This window comes from Phycomyces blakesleeanus, assembly GCF_001638985.1.
Source record: "Phycomyces blakesleeanus NRRL 1555(-) unplaced genomic scaffold PHYBLscaffold_20, whole genome shotgun sequence".
NCBI classification, from domain to species: Eukaryota; Fungi; Mucoromycota; class Mucoromycetes; order Mucorales; family Phycomycetaceae; genus Phycomyces; species Phycomyces blakesleeanus.
Genome location: NW_017265153.1, coordinates 387,429 through 410,422, shown reverse-complemented (window position 1 = coordinate 410,422; position 22,994 = coordinate 387,429). Strand labels below are relative to the sequence as shown.

Below are 22,994 nucleotides of genomic sequence, written 5' to 3'. Positions count from 1 at the left end.
TGAATATGTCTTTGATTATTACTACCAAAAAAGAAAAAAGAAAAGGAAATCTATCCAATTATATTAAGCCAACCTCTTTACTGAAAACAAGATTTTTCTTTAGGATAAACTTCTTGGGCTAATAGGAATAGTAATGTCTTTGTTAGACTTTTTTTTTTCTTTTTCAAAAGACATATCATTAGTCTCTCTATATCATATATACATAAATATCCGTTCATTAGTTTATCTTTTCTGTGACTCGTTTCAACTTTTTTTTTCTACCTCCCCCTTTTTTTTTTCTGGATTAAATTCTGGCTTTCTCTTTCAGATTTCTTCTTCTTCTTTGGTTTGGTTCCACTCCCCTTCTTTATTTCTTCCTTTTTGCTAGAGTTATTCTTCATATTAAGAAACTCAATATATAATACCTAAATGGCTGCCTCATTTACATCAAGGCGTTCGTCATCAGCATCATCACGCCTACCAACTCATTACTCAAAAGACTCAAAAGCTGCCTTTGGGAGCGGTATGGGAATGAGTCGACGATGGTCATTCCGATGCGTCACTTTATCTATTCTGCTGCTCTTCTTCGTACGCCACTTGATAGTAACTGGTCCGCGCGGTGAAGAAACAGAGCCGTCGTCTTCTTCCTCCTTTACTGAGTTAGAACTTGCCCAATCTGTTCAGCTCAGACCTGCTGGCACACGTATCCCAAAGATCGTTCATTTTGTGTACGGGCTGCGTGGACCTGACCCCACGCTCGACCTTATCCACTATCTCGCCATCAAGTCTGCACACGACACTATTAAGCCAGACAAAATATTCCTTCACTATCACTACAGACCAATTGGAGAAAACTTCGAGCGCGCCCTTCCACTCATCACTTTGCACCAAATTGATCTGGTCACAAACGTGTTTGGACGCCCGGTATCGCACTATGCTCACCAATCAGATGTCGCCCGGCTTCAGATATTGGCTGAACACGGTGGCATTTATCTCGATCTCGATTTGATATCTCTTCAATCTGTCGATCACCTCTTGGATCATGATTTTGTTATGGGTCAAGAAGGCCAAGGTAAAAAAAAAAACAATATATATATATATACACACACACAATAACTTGGAATATAAATCCTAAATATCCAATAGGTGGCTCAGTGGGACTTTGTAATGCCATGATTATGGCACGGCCAAACGCCCATTTTCTGCAGCGTTGGTACGCTACATATTCGTCATTTGAAGAAAAGGACTGGAACTTTCACTCGGTTGTCTTGCCTGGCAAACTCGCCCCGTACTTTAAATCCGAAATCACCGTTCTTGATCACACATCTTATTTCTGGCCCTTGTGGGATGGCCCTGGATTGCGCACTCTTTATCTCGAGAAATCTTATGATTTCAGCCAAAATCTGGGGACCCACATCTGGGAGTCTGCTGCAAACCATCACCTCATGAAAGACATCAACGAACGGGTGATTATGTCTATTGATACCAGTCTTTACTGTAAAATACGCCCCTTCTTACTTGACGGCAAACCCGATCCTCGTCCTGATGCGTGCCGTATCATCCAAAATTCTGAAAGAGAAGATAAGCTTGGTGAGTAATTAAAATTTAAGATAACGTTTGGTGAAAAAAAAAAGATGTATATGTATATATTGTTCTTATCTTTTATTCTTGTCATCTTTCTTTTTTCCAAAAACAAAAGTGGGTTACTGGTCACTTGGACTGCCTACCGACAAGAAAGAATGGATCAACCCAATGCCTGCCACTGACACCTCTGGAAACAGTCTCAATGGACTCATTCGTAATCCGGGCCACATTCAATCCAAGGAGTCTGGCGTACATCTTACAGGGAATGCTAGCTACGTCTTCCTTCCTATGCCAGTTGCGGCAAAGATCGATCAGATGACTGTGAGTTGGTGGATGAAGACCAATACAACAAAGGAGGGCGGGGCTGCGTTGGTGATCCAGACAGAGCATGGCAAGGTCTATGTAAAGACAGAAAAAGTCGATGTTGGGAAGCCAAATGCAAATGCGATCTCACTTGGACTGTCGACGGTTGTCCGTGACTCGGATTGGGTGTGGCATGTGCTCGATGAAGAAAGGGTGCCTGCAAACCCTTATTCGATCAATCTTGACCGTGCCTATCATCACTATGCACTTGTTGTTGACCGTGAAACGCTCACTGGTGGGCCAAAGCTGGTGTTGTATATGGACGGTTATGTGATTGCCAGCAAGCACGACTGGAATTTTCCCGAAATGAGAGCTGGGTCTGCTGTGCACGGTGTCTGGCTTGGATCAACAGAGTCAGAGAATACCAATTACCAAGATCCTTGGGACAACTCATCTAGTTTGGACTGTTATGTTGAGCATGTGCGAGTTTGGGAAAAGGCTCTTGGACCAGACCAGGTTCAGAAACAGATTAAGATCGATACATTGATACGGGACCAAAGCACGGTGGTTGACAATGGACAGGAAGTACAGGAAGATTCACAAAAAGACGAATCATTAGAGCAGTTTAAGAACAAGGACGCGGATTTTAATGGCTGGAATCCATAGATCGCATTTATACATATAACATTTGTTTTTAACCAGTCAATAATTGAGGTTATTATATATATCCACACACACACACACATATATATATATATATATTATTGAATTTGCATGTTTTTTTTTTCTATCACTCACTCACTCACTCATTACTACTACTACTACTAATATTATTATTTATTAATATACATATAATTTCCTTTTGCTTTTCACTAATAAATAACTCTACGCAGCTATGTTTTGTAATATATTTTGGGGTACTACAGGTTTTCTTTCTTACTCCCACCCCCAATAGTTAAGTAGTTGAATTATTTTCCTTTGACGGTAATTCAACTACATTCTCATTACATTTTATATTGTACGACTACAGTTATTGGTATAAGAATAGTGATAGTATATATAATATGACTATCAAGCTTATAACAATGGTAAAATAAGCAAGTAAATAAAAGTAAAGGGTTCCATCTATCTATCTATCAATAAGTAAATGTCTACATACATATATACTGGTATATTGACTGACTGATAGATAGATAGATAGTAATCGCAAGGACTGTGAAAGATAGGGCAGGAAACCACGGGTATTTTGCTTTATATTTTATTTCACATGTACGCGCTTGATTTGTACTTCATTCAAAAGGGGGGCGGGCTTTTGTAGGTTGTGCACCGACCAACCCGGAGTCGAGGGTTGTGGCTGTATATGGAAATATAGAGTGGGACAAAGCACTTGGAAATATCCACCACTCACACACTTTGCACACTCATTATACAAAGTCAATCCTCCCCTTTTATTTTTATTTTATTTTTCCATTAGTTTGATTTTGTTGTTTGTGACATGATGGCAAATGAGATTTGGAGGTCAATCAGTCTTGCAAAGAAAAAAAATTTCTAATGGCTCAACGATGAGCCAGCTCCCATTCCATTGTGCTTTATAATTATTATTTTTTTGGCTGATACTGCTTTACTATATTACACACATACAAATGCTTTACCTTTCCGATTCTTTCCATTTCCTCGCTTCCTATTGGACAATCTTTTTTTTTTTTTTTTAAAAAAAAACTTTTTTTTGTTTTGGCTGCCCTTTATTAGCTTAAACGCCTATAGCTATTTATCAAAATGAAAATAAAAAGATTATTATTGTTATTTTTAAAGGAAATATACTACACTATACGCGTAGAGTGTATACATATTATACGACCTAATTCCAAAGGAAAGATCTTTAAGATCTACATAGTAGCTTGATTAGCTAGGCTGTATATACATAATAATTTACCATAAAATTAAATAAAATCAAGATAAATCAACATTAATTGGATCTGATATTTTTTTTTTCAATGATTACCAAACAGACAGACAGTGAATTGTCATGTTTGTGTATATTTTGTAGTATATAATTCCAAGAAAATATACCAAACTTATAAGATAGAGAGAGTATATGACTCATTTATACACATAATCAGTCAGTCAATCATTTTATATCATTGTTCAATTTGCACAATATGTTATTTATGTTTGTATGGTGTTTATGTATGTATATACATTTTTATTTTATTATTGATAACAAGTAATAGGGTATAAAATATGGATTTCAGTAGATTTTCTATCTTATATATTTTTAATATTAAAAAAAAAAATTAAAATAATAGTAAAGAGGCTCCACAAGGTTTGGGGGGATAACAAAATGATAGATGGGGCTGTACATTAAAGAGTATAAAGAGGTAAGATGAAATGATGAAGTTGTAGTCGGTAGTATGACTTTGGGGTTTTTTTTGCGGTAATAAGGAGGACGTGGACATGAGAGATAAATGTTGACGTGAATGTGTGGCTTGTTTCTTTTTTTTTCTATCGTTTAAAATTTTAGGCACCAGTGTTGGTAGGGTCAACGCCGTGACTGTGAGAGAAACGGCCACCCATGGGATCATAATAGTGACCGACGACATCGGGACGTTTGCTTGCACACATGGGATCATAGAGGTATTTCTTCATTTTGGGAGAGGTAACTGACATCTCGGCCTCGTAAATTGATTGGGCAGGAGAAGAGGGGTGGGATGAAACCTGGTCATCTTCGTCTCTGAAGACAAAGGGGTTCTTGATGAACTTGGGAACGTGGAAAGAGAGACCCATTTTTTTGTGTTTGTATTAGGTTTGATTAATAGAGAGAAGCCAAAGGGCAAAAGAATAATAAAAAGAAAAAGTAGTATGTAGATAGAGTTGATAAAGAGGAGTGAAGTAATAATTCCAAGAAAAAATAGAAAGGGACAAGAAGATGGAGGGGGGGGGTATTTATATGAAATGCGGATTTCTGTCAAAACGGTTAGCCGTACACCTCCGCCATACCTGGTCTGCCCGCAATCTTTGAACAATAGACTATTTGTTTTTGATATGAAATCGGGCTGGAAACCAAATTCAGCATAAACGTTTTGGCAACCCGATTCCTTAATGCTCGATTTTATAAAATTAGATTTACAATTCTTTGTCTGATCTTTGATTTGATTATTCGGATGAAATCAGCCATGTGTCATTTACTTCTTTACCATACAAATCACCTCTTTAATAATTACCATTACAATTGCAATTATTTTTATTCTTATTTGCTTAATAATTCCAATTTACTCATGCATTATTGATAATTATATTAAGAGTATATTTCATTATAATACACTTGCACAATAAAATACTATTCCTCATTATCATCACCATGTCAGATCAAATCAAATCAAATCAAACAATTACTATACACACACATAACTTGTATACAAAGAAAAAGGGGGTGGGGGAAAAGGAGAGGAAGAGAAAGGAAGGGGAAGGGGAAGGGCGGGTGGAACGTAGGGTTTGATGGCTAAGGGTTTAGACCGTTAAACTCAGATTTGTCGGGTGTGAGGTAAGGAAAATCCAGGTGAGTGAATGAGGGCGATCATTTTATTTTCCTTTTTAGGCTGATTTCCCATTAGAGTGTTTCCACTCTTCTTTTTATATATATATGTATTTCACATGAGTCTGGACAAAAAAAAAGTGGGACACCTTCTTTTGTTGTAGAGCTCCCTTATTTTGTTTGTCAAGATTTAATAAATCTGTAAAAATATATTAATAAAGCATAATGTGCCCATTGAAGTTGAGGAGCCTAACGACACGGTTTATGGGAGGACACCCCACCAAAAAGAAATAAAAAAAAAATTAAAGAAGTATAACGTACAATAACTATTCGGATGATGACCAACAAACTTATTTCTTCTTAATTCAAAAGAAATTTATGGCTCCTTCTCAAGCTATCAGAGCTGGTAGTTTGGGTAAACTTGGTGCTAACACCAACACCCTCTCTATTGTCAACTGGCCATCTGAAGAGGCCTGATATATATACATATATACATATATATTTTAGTTGGAAGAGCTGAGAATATTAAACAGCCAATAAATAATATATGGCTTAACAAGTCGATTTAGATGAGCAGCTGTATTGTAGGATTTAATTCAAGTGAGCACCAGCTTATGAGCATTGGTGGACCCAAGATTGACCGACATAGTTATGTTCCTTTGCTTGTTGTATCCAAGCCAGTAGGATACAGTAGATCTGTGTTTTCAACTTGAACATGAATAATTAACTCCACATTTTCAATTGTTATCAGGTAAACTGTGCCTATTGTAATTTCCACCCCCCCTTTTTTTTTCGCAGTGAAGAAAAAGATAATCGTCTACTACTGACACTTCGTACATCTCTAAAACAAGCGTACTTCATTGAATGCTTGGCTGTATCTACTTTATTGAAAACTAGAAGATTTGGAGAATCTATAAACTCCTGATTACTAATAAATAACACTAGAAATTGCTTTTATTCTTGATGTATCCCTCTATACATAGCATACTATTTGTGTAAAACAAAATTAAATTATAGTTAAATATTATTGGCTGTGATTCTTAGACTATTTTCTTTATTTGGATAATTACTTAAAGCAAGAATCGTGACCAATCAGAATAGACTTTACTTTACTTTTTTACGAATTTTGAAAGTTTACTTGGAAATATGTTACGCTTTGAGAGAGAAAGGGAGAAAGAAAGAAAAAAAAGAGGGACGGGTGGGTGAAGAAAGTGGAGGTGAACGTAGACGTAGATGTAGACGTGGTTCTCATTTCTGGTGATATTAAATTGGATTCTCTCTCCTATTTTGTCTCACAAACACGCAAAAACTGTGTTTGTTATCATTTTTGGTTTGACTTGATTTAGACATTCCTTGTTCTTATTTGTTTGTTTGTGTGTGTGTGTGTTTTGGTTTGATTTTTTTGGTAACAATTTATTTAATTGAAAAGAAGAAGAAGGAAATCGAAAGAAATAAAAAAAAAAAGAAAAGCAAAATACAAAAGATGTAAATAAAAAATGAAGAAAATAACAACAGCTGCAAATATAAAAGAAAGATAGATAAATAGATAAATAGATAAATAGGTAGATAAAAAGTAGATAAAAAGTAGATAAGGGTAAGAAAGATAGTGAATAGATAGATAGATAGATAGATAGAGAGGAGAGAGGTTTTGTACGGGTATTGTGGTGAAAGCGAGGGTGAAGGTAAAGGTAAAGGTAAAGGTAAAGGCGAGAGTGGGTATTTGTGAATGGCGGGCAAGAAGATGAAGGATAATTGAAAAAGGAAGATATGTGAGTGGAGTAATTGATTGATTGATTAATTAATAATTAATTTCAGACCCTTTGCAGAACAGCATCTTCTGAATGACCAAGCAAAGGTAAAGTTCTGTCTTCCAGCTGTATGTGGTTTCTGGATCTTACAGACTCTACAGTGTTTGCCAAGAGTAACTCTGAATTGCTGCTTTCGTTGGTGACAAGTACTTCGGTTTTCCAGGTCCTGAGCAATTGTTGGCACCGTTCTTTAATGCTGTATTCATTCTCACCCTCGTAACTGTAGGAGCATGCAGCCTTGACAACTTTACCCATCTTTGTTTCCTGTAAGCTTTTTGAATAAATTTCCAAATGATAACAGTACCTCAAAGACCAGAAAATAATGACAGTTATTATACCTTTAGCAAGTGATAGTTCATATGAATGTCCTCAATCTCTTTAATAACCAAATTGATCTTGCTATAATCTTCTTTTGGAATCTCGCCCTTTAATTTTTTTTAAAAAAAAACAGCAGATTTGGTTTTTAGTATTAGAACAAATTCACACACTAATTGTATTTCTTTTAGATGTATAGCTAAAATTAACTGCAACCACAACCTACAGGCTTCTTGCAATAAACCAGCTTTTGTAGCTTGTGCCGGATGTGATAAACCTTTTTAAACACTTGCTTTTCAACCGAATCTGCTTGGTCAATATCCAAATCCCGCCCTTTAGTATGTTCATTAAGAATCGGTTGCTGATGTTTGTGTTGTTGTCTGTGTTGTTGTCTGTGTTGTTCATCCTGTCGTTGTTCCTGTACCTGTACCTGTATCTGTTCATGTTCCTGTGCTTGTGCCTGTGCCTGTGCTTGTGCCTGTTCCTGTTCCTGTTCATGTTCATGTTCATGTTGCTCTTGATGTTGATATTGTTGTTGTTGAGCTATAGGCGCTGGTACCGGTGCTGGTACTGGTGATGGTGGATCTGGTCTGATTGCAGGTATGCTACCAAGACCAAGACCACCATCAAAACCATTACCATATCCAACTCCAGCTCTACCAGCTCCATTCACATTCCCATTTGAGCTTGATTTAAACTGAATCCCATTTATGATTTCATTTAATTTCATTTAATTTAATTTCATTTCATTTATTATTATCAATCAATCAATCAATCAAATAAATAAATAAATAAATAAATAAATATTTATTGGTTACCAAACTACTCTATCGAAGGACACTACTTGTAACATTCAACTTACCCTCTTAATATCTTTACTAGACACCTCTTCGGTATCATCACCTTTGACTTGTTTGCGATACTGTCTCTTCTTGGGTGGCTCGTCTGGTTCATTAGTCCCCGCTTTTTCCTTTTTAGCTCTTTTCCTTTTAGTCTCAGTCTTTTTGGGTGCGTCGGCTTTCTTCCGGGTGGACTTTTGGTGTGATTTGGATGGTGGGGACGGTGGCGATGCTGGGGACGGTGACGGACTGTCTTGATCCGGTATTATGGGATCTTCTTCCGATGGATCCAGTGCATGACGCACCGCATCTTCAAGATCTTTGCTTTTGAATTTTTTTTCACTCAGATCCTTTTCTACATCTTCATTCTTGAAAGGCTTGATATTGTCCGCTCCCACAAATCCACTATTCAATCATATACACACACACACACAAGCACATAGAAATAATATATATATATATATATATATGCATACATATATAAATATACGAATATCAATATCAATATGAATATATTTATATTTATACACATATACACATATACATAATAACACAAAACACCTTTTTTTTTGATATTCAACCCTTGATATCTTTCTTGTTTTGCTTCAACTTACTAGTCTTTTGTTCCAAAGAAACGCACTGTCCAAAGAGGGCATTTTGTCTTTGCCTTTTTCACAAGTACCTTCTGAGGTACGTCTTGTTCATTTGCAATCTAAAGAACAAACAAACAAACACACGAACAAGCAAACAAATAAAAAATAAATAAATTACGAACGTTAATATTAATATTATTATCGTCATCATATAGTAGGCTATATGGCTTTCAAAAGAAGACAAGAAGTTCAAAGAGTCATTCTCATCATCTTGACACTAGAAACACAGACTCACTCTTGCAGGCCACCAGGGGTATCCTTTCAGCTTAGCAAATACTATTTTTCCTGGAGGATGAGTTGATGGCGATACTTGTTGGCGCATTCCAAAGTGGTGATAAAAGAGTATAAAGCAGAAAAATTAAGAAAGTAAAAAGAAAAGAAAAGAAAAGAAAGGGAAGTTGACTTTTTTGACGCGCAGATGAGTGATGACTGAGTAAGAAAGTTCCTTTAACAAGCAGAGGTTAATGGGGATGTAGTTGTGATAAAGTAAATATTTATATATAGAAAGAGAGAGAGAAAAGGGAAGAAAATGAAAAATGAAAAATGAAAGAGAGAGAGAGAGAGAGAGAGAGAGAGAGAGAGAAAATAGAAATAGAAAGAGAAAAAAAAAAGAAAAAAAAAGTAATAATAGTAATAGTAATACCAATATCAATACCAATGTCAATACCAGTACCAGTACCAGTACCAGTACTAATAATAATAAAGGTGGGAAAAATGAAATAAAGAATAAAGATATATATAGAAGAGAGGAATCAATCTATAATATTATTACATTAAGGTGTGATTTAGCCTGGCTATCTTTGGATTTATTTACTTGATAATTATTTGATATAAAAAAAAAAGTAAGCCAATTTATTGTATGGGTTCAATTGAGTATATTTCTTGCCATCCTCCTTTTAATTGAAAGCGTTATGTGGAAGAATAGGTTTATCTTTAGTTTAAATTCATTAAAGAAGTGTGCAACTGCAACTGCAGATACAAGTTACCTGTTTGTAACCCAGAAATTATTTCTCTTTCTTCAGTTTACGTGTTTTTTTTTTTTTTTTTTTTTTTTTACGAAATTATTTTACAAATTTAGACAAACAGGATATTTTTTGAGACAAATTTACTTCTTACATGATTTTTAAAGTTTTTTTTTATTAAGAAAAAATAATGATAAAAAAAAAGTCGCAGATTCAGAAGCTGGTGTCGCCCAAAAATAATAATACTATCTTTGTGCTCAACAATGATGTCACGACATCCAGAAATGAGATCTGTTTCTTTTCTCCTTTTCTTTTCTCTCTATATTTCTCTCTTTCTTTTGTATGATGGTTTGAATACCTTTACAGTATGTATGCATTTCCCCAGGAATACACTTCTTCTTTTTACCACATCATTATTTTGCCGTCTTTCATTACAACTCAATCAATCATTTAAGCAAGAAATAAATAAATAAAAAAGAACCAGAAGTTCGTCTCCTAGATACGAGCTGTAAGAGCTTGAATGTGACAGTGTTACTTGACTATATAAAAGCTGATAAATACCCTCTCACCTCAACTGTGATTGTAAACTACATTAGCATCCCCTAAACAACAATTAGTAGCGCCATCAAGTTTTGGGAAGAGAATGGCACATCAAAGCCAAAATACCAGACCCTGGTACACAAAAGCAAATTATGAGCACGGCAACATGTTTAAATTCCAAGATGATGGCGCCCAATACCATACTAGATAATATACATGACGTGATTGAAAAAAAAAAAGAAAAAAAAAAAGAAAGCAGCTGGGAGATTTTGCGATTTAACAATTGGACATCCCAATATCCGGATCTGAACTCAATTGAGCATGTTTGGGATGCTCTAAAAGACAAAGTTCAAGCAAGAAAAGGCTCTATCAACAATTTGCAAGATTTAAAGGTCTATATCCTTCAGGCACCACACCTTAGACATTGTTTTATATACAAGAAAATGAGAATTTCTGTCTTATTCAGTCGGGGTTTTTGCAAGATATAACCTAAAGAAGCTGAAAAGTAATTTATTTGGAACTTGAAAGCAAAAAGTCTGACGGTGGCTTCTCTGGTGGGAGTGTATATATAATATATTTACCTGCTGAAAAGGGGATAGCTACTTAGTTATCCAAATATGAATATGCTTTTATATGTGTTAAATATGGCAGCATCGAGGACATGCGGAATTGAATCTTGCGTCCTTGATAACCAAAAATTCAAGACCAGTTCTACAGCATGAAGTATATCACATATGATAGGAAACACAGGCAGGATACCAGTATTAAGTTAAATGATGAAGCAACACTGTTTTCCATAATATACTACAAACTTTACTTTCACAAGCTCTCGAAAAAAAAAGCTTTACGTAATTGAATGATGATTGTTGCCAACTCTTGAACGACGATTGGGCATTGTTGACTCAATTGCGATTTTCCTGCATTAAAATACCTGCTTATAATATGATCTTCAATAAGAGGAACGAAGCCATGCTTGCCAATACAGTAAATATTTTAGAGTCAATAACTAATGCTTGATGTCCATCGAGAAACTTTTGTTAATAATATAGACATGGCAATCTTGTCATCCTGGCCATCCGTAGACAACAAATCTCACGACGCATTGGTAACAGTCATGGGAAACACCGACGGTAATAAGCTATCTGTGGGGGATTAAAACATTAAAATATCTTAGTCACTTCAAGCCGCTGAATTAATCATGCTCATCAAGCGAGTATTGAGCGAATCGCTTTACATTTTGACTTGGACGATAGCACCGCCTTGACAACTTTGGCATTATCGGAAGATTTATCTATTGAAAAAGCAAACATATTGGCAAGTGATCTTAATGCACGCAAGATAAAACGCTTTGATGTACGATACCAACCTTTAAAATTGCGATCGAAACTTCAATACCTTTCAACCTTACCTTATAGCACATTAAATAAACAACATTTTCACAATGTATACTTTGTTTCTCATTATTGATATTTTAACCCTAAATCAATCCCGAATACCCCCAACAATATCAAAGATGACGGAGCTTAACAAAACGAGATGTTCAAAAGAATATCCGAATTATTGTATTATGTCTGATGTACCAAAAAAAATACATGGGTATTTCATAAAAAATCCTGCGAAAGACCGGAATGCATGTTCGCTTTTTCTTCTTCTTCTTCTTTTACGACAAAGTCACAACATGTCACTCCTAAACTACGCACCAAGCCTTTAAGCGTCTTTAGATTGAATTTGAACCTCATCATTACAAATGAACATTTACCTGGTTCTACTCGCGGTTATGCTTCAAGATTTTCCAAAATTTTTACTTCCAAGCTTTATTTTTTTTAATAGAAATAACTGGTTTAGTATATTGGGGGGGGAGGGGGTACTCAGCCAGGCTGTTCGAACAAAATCTTATGCGAATCTTAGCCAATGATATTATTTTGTAGTTGAAGGCACCAAAAGACAAAAGTACACAATTCGTACAAAATTCATAGATTTTTATAGCACTTATAGAATAAGCTTTTGCATATTCTGATTTATTCTTTGAGCACATATGCACCTAGACTCTCGAAGAAGCCAAGTATTCTTTCCTTTGACTCAAGATCTGACAATACATTGTCAACCTTGTGTACGTATTTATTGACTTTAAGGGTTTTTTCAAGCTCCTTCACGGCAGCTATCAGCTCCAACTTAACATCAACTCCCTCTTCGATGAATTCTAGAATATCTTTAATAAGTTCATCTGTACTTGCTGATAAAGACTTTACCAGTGTTTTTTTTCTTCACGATAAATCCACTGATTTTATGCGATTTCTTTAAAGGAACGATTATTTGTTACTTTGTAGTATTTTGGCATGTAATATGGAGAGAAAGAAGTGTTATATTAAGCTACTGCTAATACATTCAATAATTTATCAAGGAAAAAGATAAAATCATTATCATATTGCATATAAAATAACGATTCAGCCGGTCAGAGAGCCGTACGTTTTTCGATCAAAATTTGATCGAAATTTGTTCGAAATTTGATCTTCCAAAAAGACGTACGAATTTTGTTCGTCGCTATTACAATTTTAGCCCAATAATATTGTTTCCTAAATTTAACAAATGTTCGAACAACTTGACTAAGTACCCTCATTGTTTTGGTTTTCATCGGATAAATAGTAGACCAACGACTTGAGGGAGCATGCATTTCTCCCTGACGAACCCGGCAAGCCTATCAAGGAGCTTTGGAAGATAGGACCTGCCGCGTCTGCTTAATCCTCTGAACTCGGGGTCTTTCCAGACTCGACACTAGCTCTTCAGTTAATCTGATCGGTGGTTATTGGATTAATATTGTCTATTACATACATCTGATGAAACTTGTTTGGCTTTTTAAAAGAAAAAAACTCAAAATCAGGTAACAATATAATATGCTTACTGTTTTTTTTTAATTGTTCAGTATCTGCAATTCTGTAGTGACAAGTTAGTTTCCTTCTCGCCTGTGCATAGCAATATCTTTTTTTACATTTAGCTTCAACTACTACAATACTGATATTACTTTCTGTATGGCTTCCGCCACTCTTAATTGTCTTGAGAATGCTCGTTTTGATGGTAGATAATAAATAAAGATGTTTGTATTTGTTATAACAGAAAACCTTTTTTTTAACTCCAGTATCGAAATAACAAATATTTGTTACATGTAAATCCATTTATCTCTACTTGGTCTACAAGTTAACATGTATGTTTTAATTAAATAACTTTGAAATATTCCAAGTATAAAGCGCATACAGTAGACTATGTTAGTTTAATGAAAAACCAGCGATAGATATGCCCTAATATCTAACTACTGTTATCTGGTCTAATTGGTGAGATATTGATTTGCAAATGACTTGATTTTTTGATGTAAATCTGTGGAAACTTGATTAGAGTGTTTATTTCGAAGTTGTCCCACAAACTTGTTAATTTTTTGTGCCCCTCCAACTTCCTAGCCTTTTTCTTCATATTATCAATGTGTGATCCTTGTAGCTCATCGATGGTTTGATATGGTTTGTTGATTAGTTGCTAACAAAATGTATTAATGATAAATAAAATGTCAGAATATGGATCAAGTATATCTTACTCTTAAGAACCAAAATAGATCAATCAACTTTCTCAATTTTTCCTCTGACGTCTTTGATTCTGTTGGAACTTTTACTGAAGTAAGGGATCTGTTGTTTCCAAGATTGCTATTTCGATCTCACTTTCTATATTTGAAATGATACCATCAGCATTATAGAAATGCCGATTGTCATTATGGATCACCTTTGGCTCCTGGAATATAGCTTCTAATCTCTTTTCACCCAATGGAAACTTAGTTTTCTGAATTGATCTTGAGAACGAGTTCAGAGTTGGCCATAGAATATAATAGTTATAACTTATTTCGTTGTTGTAAACATCAATATCGTCAATAAACAACCCACTGACGCTATAATTTAGAAAGTTAAATAGACGCTGCAGAACCTGAATGATCGATTAAAGGCTTACAATGACTGCAGAACTGTATGGAAAAATTTCATGAATGGGTTGCTTGACTTGAATACAAGCGAGGCCGCTTCGACTAGTACTTCATTTGAAGAAAACTCATCCGAAAGAGCCTACAAAACACTTGAGGTGTTAATGAATATCACTATTTCACAATGTTAGTGGATATTTCTACTCATAATAGTATAAAATGTGCTATTGTAGAGTTCATTATCTTCAACGGATGAGCAAGGTGTCTCTTCAAGTGTGAGTCCAGTTTTTTGATTAAATTTTTGACGTAATATTCTCGTGTTATCTTGGAACCAAGCTTGTTTCGAAGTTGAAAAATGGCGGTACTCAGCCAGATTGATCGATCAACTTTTAAATTCTGAAGGCAATGTTATTGAGCTAAGTTGTAATAGCGACGAACAAAATTCGTACGTCTTTTAGGAAGATCAAATTTCGATCAAATTTCGACTGAAAAAACGTACAGCTCTCTGACAAGCTGAGTCGTTATTTTATATCCAACATGATAATGGTTTTATCTTTCTCCTTAATGGATCATCGTTACTTTTAGGGGGACAACATTTCCTGGTGGGAGACGACAATTTGATTCTACCGGACCACAAATCGTGACCTTTTTGCCGGCATGAAATAATTCTATTTGTTCCCTAAGGGCATATAATATTCGTATAAAGGCTCTCTTTTGCACTTTGCAGAAAGAAAAAGGGATGCGTGGCAATTACTTGCCGGTTTGTGCTGGCAAACTTTGGAAACATTAGGTGAAAGAAAGTTATAGACATCATACGCGTAAGAAGGCGAATAAATAGTAAGATATTCAACAAGATTGCATCACACTCTAAGGACGACATCTTCTTACGAACTGAATAAATGGCTATTGATATAGTGCATTTGTGACTAATTATTACTTCTTTGTTGTCAATTCTAAATCTAAGGTACAAACGGTTATTAATTGAATATACAGGATTTGTTTTTCGTATGAGACAGTATTTCCTTATTAAATTGACCAAAGACAGGCTCTAACTCTTAAAAGAATGAGAGTTAGGTGTCTGGGGAAATATAGATTAACACACAATGTGATGACAAAGCAGTAAGCTAATGTGTACAATAAATATATTGCGTTTTTCCAGGCCACACCATTTTGCCCTGAAGGATTAGAGAAAGACACTGGGACTCGGACAGGTAGTCACAATCAATTAGTCCGGTTAGATAAAAACGTCGTGCCCCATCAAGGAACGTCTTCCCCGCAAGATTACTGTTTAGAAGTAATCGAAAAGGAAGTTAATGTAAAGTTGGAGCAGATAGCTGCCGTGAAGGAGCTTGAATAAACCCTTAAAGGCTATAAAAAACATACACAAGGTTGACAATGTATTGCCAGATCTTGAGCCAAAGGAAAGAACACTTGGCTTCTTCGAGAGTCTAGGTGCATATGGGTTCAAAGAATAAATCAGAATGTACGAAAGCTTATTCTATAAATGTTATAAAAATCTATGAATTTTGTACGAATTGTGTACTTTTATCTTTTGGTGTCTTCAACTACAAAATAATATCATTGGCTAAAATTCACACAAGAATTTGTTCGATCAATCTGGCTGAGTACCCCCATTTTTCAAAGCGGGCAAAATTTACCAGCCGCACTGTATTTGAATTCCACTTTTTTTTTCAAGTCAAAAAATGCATGAATTGACAAAGACTGTGATAGAAAAGAAAAACACAGGGTAGCACTAGCTTAAGCATCTCTCTCTCTCTCTCTTTATCTTCCTTTTTTCCTCTTTACTCTCCTACGTTTACTAACCCTTCTTTATATTTTCTATTTTCCATTGTATCTTTTTTGTCTTCCTTCTTCATTCAATCAAGTCCATTTCGGTGGCATTTTAAGAAGCTATACACAGAATTTGACACCCGATCAATAATATATATATATATAAAGAAAGAATCAACAAAGGCTTTTCTCGCTGCTTAATGGATATGATTCTTATATCAATGATACCAATAATAATTGCCTTTAGGAATTGCGCATTCAAGGACATAATATATTTCACTTGCTACTTACACTTGCATTGTCAAATTCACGTTTTTTTTTTGGTTTAAAGAAAATAAAAAGAAAGAATGCTTATGATAAAGACCCAGTATTGATCAAACGTGCCACAGATCGGTCCAAGATTGGTAATCCTGGAGTATCGAAATTAATCAATTTATGAGCCAAGTTGATTAGATTATTTTGAATGAAGTTTTTTTTCTAAATTTTACGCACCTAAAAAGAGATAAAGAGAATATTAGGTAGATCAAAGGTTTATTAAGTATATAATTAATATATATATATAAAGATATTAAAATCCATGGGTTATATTGACAGGGGGGGGGGGGTAATAATTCAAGTAAGTATTACTATTAATATTACTATTAATAATAGTAATAATATTCTTATTTAAATAATTTGTATTCTTTTTTTTATTGGTTTGATTTTGTAGAGAGTATATATGAGCTGTATATGGAATGGAAATATGAATCAATTAGTTGTTTGTTTATGAAGGAGTAAGGGAGTAAAATGGTAGAGTAATTAAGCGAGTAAATGAAGTAAATGGGTGTGGGAGTAGATTAGTGAGTGAGTGAGTGAATGATTGTAAGACTTAAATTAATTGATCAACTGGAACAATGATCTTTTCGTTGTCATCAAAGAACTTCTCGGCCACAACATAATGCTCTTCTCGCTTCAACAGACGCTTCATGCAAGCAAGGGTCGAGGGAAGGGTCATAAACAACCATGCGGCCACCGGTAGCATTGTGTAGTCAAACAGATGTCTCAGCCGTCTAGTCTCAGACTTGCAAAGAAGTTCGCGATCAATAAATCGGTGAAGTGATTCATAGATCGCAAGGGTAGCAAAGAGCGGGAATGGAAGAAGCAGAGTGATTATTTTGACCATAGACCAGAGCTGGGCATAGAACTCTGACGCCAGAAGTGGGTTCTGGGCTGGATCCACAAATGCCAAAGAGTGAAAGGGAGGGAAGAGCAAGAACTGCATAAGTGGCACTGCAGCAAACATTAACCATCCAGACGTGGCTGGAATCATATGGGCCTCAAGAATAAGACAACACACACGTAGCTTGTCTTCCCAGCTAGACGGCGAGGTTATTTCTAACAAGCCATTGCCACCAATGCTTCCAAGACACCCACCATCAGATTTTCCCATAAGGACCGAAAAGCTGCTTTTGATTGTGTAGGCTACATCTGCGACTCCATTGTAGTGACGTTTGGCCTGGACATAACGAGCATTGATGTTTGACATGTATCCTTTCGCCTGAACGTTTGTGAGATTAATTGGTACGTATATGGGCGCAGTGCGGACCTCGCCATTGGTCTGGAAGAAACATTTCAGCCACATGTGCATATCCTCTCCAACCGCATCAGAGTCCGTGTCCCAGTAGTCCACTCGTTCTGCTAGTGCCATTGAGAGGCTGTAGGTCGAGCAAGGAAATGAGAGTCCTCTGCTGTTGCTCAGGTTCGACATTACCATTGCTGACCATGTAATGTCGGTTACCCTGACTGCGGCCGGGACTTTGAAACAGTTTCGTGAAAAGAAGATTGGTGGGGCTAAGATCAGACGGTAAGGATCATCCGATCGGTTGAGTGTGTCTTCGACTTCTCGGATATACAGCTCTGGAATATCGGCGTCAGAGTCAGTCACAGTCAAGATGACTTTAGAACGGCAAACCCCACGCTCCATCAATTCACGGCACCCATGGCGAGCTGCATGAGCCACATTAGATCCCTTTCCGCGAGACTCTCCAGGAATATTAGTAGGATGGTGAGTGGAAATGAAATGAGCAAATCGGCCTTGAAAATGATCTTGAAGACGCCTGGCCTTATCTGTATGGTCCTTTTCGGACTCTTCCATACCCAAAATTATGCAGTAATTGGTCTTTGCAGAACTAACGTAGATCCAATATATATATATATGTTAATATACACATAAGAATTGAATAGTAAAACAACACAAGAGAATACTTACGAATGAGAGGCTATTTTCTCAATAGTACTTCTCAGTAGACCTTCAGGCTCACAATAGTTGGGAATAATGAAAGCATACAAATAATGAAGACGGTCGCCAGTAACTTCTATGTCCAACTGAGAGGGTGTATTTGTGCCTTTGGAGCGCCGGAGATTCGATCTACGGACTGTGTTGGTGATCTTTCGAGACGTGATCCAGAATTTGCAGACGTGGTTGACTTGAGTGTAGAGAAAGACGGTAAAGTAGACAAAGAGGATGACCAGATACGCCCTCGGGATGAATATAGGTCCCAATGGGAGAATGACCAGAGCAAAGAGGGGAACCAACGGAGCAACCCACTCTGACGGGTTCAGCAAGTGGATCATTTAATTAATAAAGAGTAAAGAGAAAGATCAAATGGTTTGGAAAAAATTACGTTATTATTATTATTTTTAGTAAGTAGAGAAACTAATTATTGTCTCTTCTTTAATATATAAAAATATATAATTATATTAAAAGGAAGACAACTGAAATTATTCCAATTGTCTTGGGTTTTTATATATACAATATATATATGTATATATATTAGCCTTTGATGAGTAAAGAGGAGTTTTTATTTGATTGTATTTTATTAGTATTATTTTGGGGGGGTAAATATGACAGACTGACTCTTATTAAGATGGGTTACAAGGCTATAATGGTGTACATGCATAACGTCATTAAATACATGAATCATATATACATAATATATGTATTATAAAATGAAAATGTAGATAAAGAGAGAGAGAAAGAGAGAAAAAAGAGAAATCAAATCTACGATAGGCCTTTTAAAATTCTAAACAAAATTATACAAGTGTGAAACATAGAAAAGAAAAGAAACTAAAAAAAAGGACTTAGGATCCAATTTTTGGGATAATGGACTTTGGTGCAACATAGAGAGACTTTGCTTCGGTCATCTTTGTGCCCTCAAGATCCTCAATCCAAGCTTCAACATAAGCCTTGCGACCTTCAAGACGGTCGAGCTGACCGCGCATTACAACCCACTGGTCAGACTTGACAGGTTTACGGTAGTCAATGTTGAGGTTGGCGGTAAAGCCAATGTTATTGGGTAAAGCAGGGAAAGCCTATAAAATAAAATAAAATAAAAAGTTTGCAAAAAAGAATTTCATCATTTAGAATCCAAAGAATACTATATTACATACATATAACTATATATGTATGTATGTGTGCTTCTATTGATTCTTTATTTAATCAAATTAAGAATACAAATGAAAACAGAATAGCAACTTACTACACAGGCCAAGACTTCATCCAAAAGGGTGGCCAGCATACCTCCATGAATGATGCCGTCATGACCGCACAACTCAGTGCCCAAGTGACAGACAATCGTGACTTCTGTCATTGACTTGTTGTAAAAGATAACCGGAGCCACGATTACTTTACCCTTGCCACGAAGTGTCTATTAAACCCCAAATTATTAGCATTGATGTTATTACTATTAATATTACCATTGCCATTACTATTACTATTATAATTATAATTATAATAATCATTATCATTGTTTTTTTTAAAACAATTTCAACTTTCAATTCTTAGTTTTTCTTTATTTCTATACAAATTCATAAACTCACCGAGGCTGTCAATGAGTGAAGTTTGGCACTACCATTGAGATGACTGTAGGCTTCAATTTCAAACATATTCTTGTTTGAACGTGCTTCCTTGACAATAGTCATGTTGTTCAAGTACTTTGTAGCTTCTTCCACTTCATGATCAGCAGTGCCATTCAAAGCAATCTTTTGTTCAAGGAGATCATCGTGGTGTTGAGTAGACATTACAGCAAATGTGAGACCGGTAGCAACAATAGCAGAAGTGGTAGAGATAAAAAAAGGTGACAAGAGCCGAGACCGAGCTTGTTTCTGGTGCTGTTGGGTAAAGAAGCGTGCCTGAAGAACAGCTCTTGGGAACCGCCTATTAATACCCGCTGCTGTCTGGACTACTAATCGAGAAAACATCATAAAAGGATCAAATACGATTATTCCTATTCCTATTCTTGTTTTTTTTTTGTTTTTTTTTGTTCTTTTTTAAAACATAGACACAATCAGTGACTTTAAAGGGAATATTGAAGACATTTCGTTGGTCTTTAATGACCGACATGGTCTCAGCGGCAATCTTGTTATTTAGCTTTGTAAGCAAAATCGGTAGATTAAAAGCCTAATTAAGAAACGAAGATCAGGGTTTTCACCCAAAGGTACCAAGATAACAAGATAAACAATTTTAACCTTCAATACTTTTGTATTCTATGCATATAAAAGAGGAAGAAGTATAAGAAATAACAATAAAGGCTGGGTAATGGAGAAGGAAAGGAAATATAGGTTAAAAAACCAGACACCAAAAATAAATAAATAGTGATATAAAGATTTCTATTGAATATGTATATGTATAGGTTATATAATGTCAATCGGCCTTTGACGGTTTCTCTTCATCCTTGTTCCAGTAGATAACCACCTGGATAAGTAGGATTCCATTAAGAATACTAGCCAATACATTTCCACCCAGCATTAAAGGATCATCCAGCTCAGTTATGGTAGTGAATACCCGTGCACTACTTCCCACAAAGTAATTGATGACGGCCACCAGCGACAGCTGTCCGGTGGAATGACTTGTGTAGTTTGTGTATATCTGTGGTACTTTACTTGCCAACGCCAAGGGAATTGTGACTGCATAAAGACTGGCCATCAACCACGAAGGTACCAGTCGACTACTTGTCAATCCAAGCAAAAGTACAACAAATCCGACCAAGGTCAGTATCATCTCCCGCTGTCGTTGAGCATAGTGGAGAATCAAGAGGGTGATCAAAATATTCTGAAGAGTCATAAAAAACACCTCGCCAAACGTACTGAGAGGGTTTTGCTGTCTGAGGTTGTATGCCAGAGTAATACAGTATGCGATCGTCTCCAATACAAATGAGGTCAATGAGAGCCCCTTGGCAGATCGGTTAGACGTGATGGTGAGGATCTGTGGTAGCTTTACAATCGCGCTGCCGACAACAATACCAAATCCAAGACATTTGGAAATAGCATATTGAATACACTCAATATCGGTGAGATGAAAGTCTTCGATGAGTGATGTATAACACGTATTGCCAACCAGGGCAACAAGGGGATCTTTGAGAAGAGGTGGTAGGAGCATCTTGGTATCAAAGAAATTTAGGTATGGCACTGGTGTGGCCAAGCACGCCATCGGTAGTGCCAGAACTAGCACAGCAGCCAAGACAAGATGGATGGTCATTATTAAATTAGAATAGATGAGCAACAGAACTGAAAGTTCAATAACTTATTAAAGACGTGTGTGACTATGATTACCTTTTTTAGAAAAAACAAAGTACTTTATGTTATATGTATATAGCTCTAGTCTATCCAACTTTATTGGAAAGAATATCATTACCATGGCTTTATTTCTTTATTTCTTTATATATTTCTGCTCAATAGAAGGTTATAATATTCTGTTAGCTAATTCAATTTTTCAGGTCCAAGTTAATCTTTTTAGTATTATTATTTTTATTTCAAGCTATACAAAGTAAAGAATAAACTCGGGTTATGTTTTATAAGGCTACTTCATCACTAATTTATACAGAAGAGCTTGGTTTATCGAATATTGGTTTATTACATTGTAAATTCGTATAGAAAATTTATTTAATAAAATAAAGTAGATTTAAAATAGATGAAAATATCGACTTTTAGAAGAGAAAGTATTATGAGACAAACTTTGCATTCAGGTGCATACACATACTTTTTTCTTTGGTGTATAGATCCACAGTACTTCTCTCTATTTTTTCTGATGGGTTTAGTCTAATATAAATTACTCTAATCATGAAATTGAAGCATTTTCACAAAGTGGCTTCAATACTGTTAATTACTGTCTAGCCTTGCTACTTTTTTCTTTTATCCAATCTTTGTTAACCATGTGTTCTATCTATCATGGTATAAATTAGACCTCAAAAGATTGTTTCTGGGCTATACCAAGTGCACCAATGATTTTGCGATAATAATAATAATAGTAATAATAATTTAGTTTGCTTTTCATTTTTTCAACAATTCATTGTCTGATATTTCTCTTACGAGAAGCTTATTTGTGTGTGGGTGTGTGTACATGTGTATAATAAAAAAGGTTAATTAGAAGAAGAAGAGGAGGAGGAGAAAGAAAAATGAAGACGGGTTTCTTTTATCAGTTAATATATATATATACCCTATTATGCCCTATTATAATATTAATGAAAAGAATTAAAAATTCAACGAAATTGACTAGAGTGAATCTTGTAGTTTGGCTTTTAGACTTTTTATAGGATTCGATAAAGAGATAATATATACATACCAAGAACATTTGCCAGGCAGATTTAAGCAGGTAAAATGTACATCTAAACCTAAAGCAACTTTATTTTATTGACAGTACAACCACATAAATTAGGGCAATTTGACTTATTTAAAGAACTTCAGGCTTGACACAAAATAA

At 35.6% G+C, this 22,994-nt stretch overlaps 6 protein-coding genes across 6 annotated transcripts; 2 read left to right on the top strand and 4 right to left on the bottom strand.

Annotated features, from left to right (window-relative positions):
- Positions 1–612: 612 nt before the first annotated feature.
- On the top strand, positions 613–1,382 carry PHYBLDRAFT_90867 (glycosyltransferase family 32 protein; the record flags this gene model as incomplete). Its single annotated transcript, XM_018443761.1, has 2 exons — positions 613–1,051; positions 1,126–1,382. Coding segments are annotated over 2 exons (696 nt in total), but the record flags the coding sequence as incomplete, so codon positions are not given.
- A 5,406-nt stretch (positions 1,383–6,788) lies between these two features.
- Positions 6,789–9,556, bottom strand: PHYBLDRAFT_188162 (hypothetical protein). The gene is made up of 6 exons (XM_018439459.1): positions 9,249–9,556; positions 8,975–9,072; positions 8,384–8,765; positions 7,748–8,218; positions 7,545–7,631; positions 6,789–7,470 (listed from the first exon to the last, which is right to left on the bottom strand). Exons 1-6 carry the CDS (start codon positions 9,333–9,335, stop codon positions 7,210–7,212), a joined length of 1,386 nt encoding a protein of 461 aa, XP_018287891.1. The 5' UTR covers positions 9,336–9,556; the 3' UTR covers positions 6,789–7,209.
- Positions 9,557–11,524: 1,968 nt separating this feature from the next.
- PHYBLDRAFT_149032 (hypothetical protein) lies at positions 11,525–15,942 on the top strand (the record flags this gene model as incomplete). Its single annotated transcript, XM_018432205.1, has 6 exons — positions 11,525–11,645; positions 11,726–11,868; positions 14,464–14,625; positions 14,701–14,742; positions 15,627–15,782; positions 15,856–15,942. The coding sequence occupies 6 exons, from the start codon at positions 11,525–11,527 to the stop codon at positions 15,940–15,942; spliced, it is 711 nt and encodes a 236-aa protein (XP_018287890.1).
- Positions 15,943–17,126: 1,184 nt separating this feature from the next.
- On the bottom strand, positions 17,127–18,871 carry PHYBLDRAFT_149031 (hypothetical protein; the record flags this gene model as incomplete). Its single annotated transcript, XM_018432204.1, has 2 exons — positions 17,127–18,426; positions 18,507–18,871. 2 exons carry the CDS (start codon positions 18,869–18,871, stop codon positions 17,127–17,129), a joined length of 1,665 nt encoding a protein of 554 aa, XP_018287889.1.
- A 507-nt stretch (positions 18,872–19,378) lies between these two features.
- PHYBLDRAFT_171869 (hypothetical protein) lies at positions 19,379–20,497 on the bottom strand (the record flags this gene model as incomplete). The annotated part of the gene is made up of 3 exons (XM_018436683.1): positions 19,379–19,609; positions 19,777–19,944; positions 20,117–20,497. 3 exons carry the CDS (start codon positions 20,495–20,497, stop codon positions 19,379–19,381), a joined length of 780 nt encoding a protein of 259 aa, XP_018287888.1.
- A 442-nt stretch (positions 20,498–20,939) lies between these two features.
- On the bottom strand, positions 20,940–21,674 carry PHYBLDRAFT_115953 (hypothetical protein; the record flags this gene model as incomplete). Its single annotated transcript, XM_018428487.1, has 1 exon — positions 20,940–21,674. One exon carries the CDS (start codon positions 21,672–21,674, stop codon positions 20,940–20,942), a length of 735 nt encoding a protein of 244 aa, XP_018287887.1.
- Between the last annotated feature and the right edge of the window lie 1,320 nt (positions 21,675–22,994).

What these genes read in the sequence shown, in the direction of transcription:
- PHYBLDRAFT_188162 (XM_018439459.1), bottom strand. Translation starts at nt 9,335, where the DNA reads ATGCGCCAACAAGTATCGCCATCAACTCATCCTCCAGGAAAAATAGTA. An exon ending in ACCCCTGGTGGCCTGCAAGA is followed by an intron (nt 9,073 to 9,248) that starts GTGAGTCTGTGT and finishes TTTGTTCTTTAG; the next exon opens with ATTGCAAATGAACAAGACGT. An exon ending in CTAGTAAAGATATTAAGAGG is followed by an intron (nt 8,219 to 8,383) that starts GTAAGTTGAATG and finishes AATGGGATTCAG; the next exon opens with TTTAAATCAAGCTCAAATGG.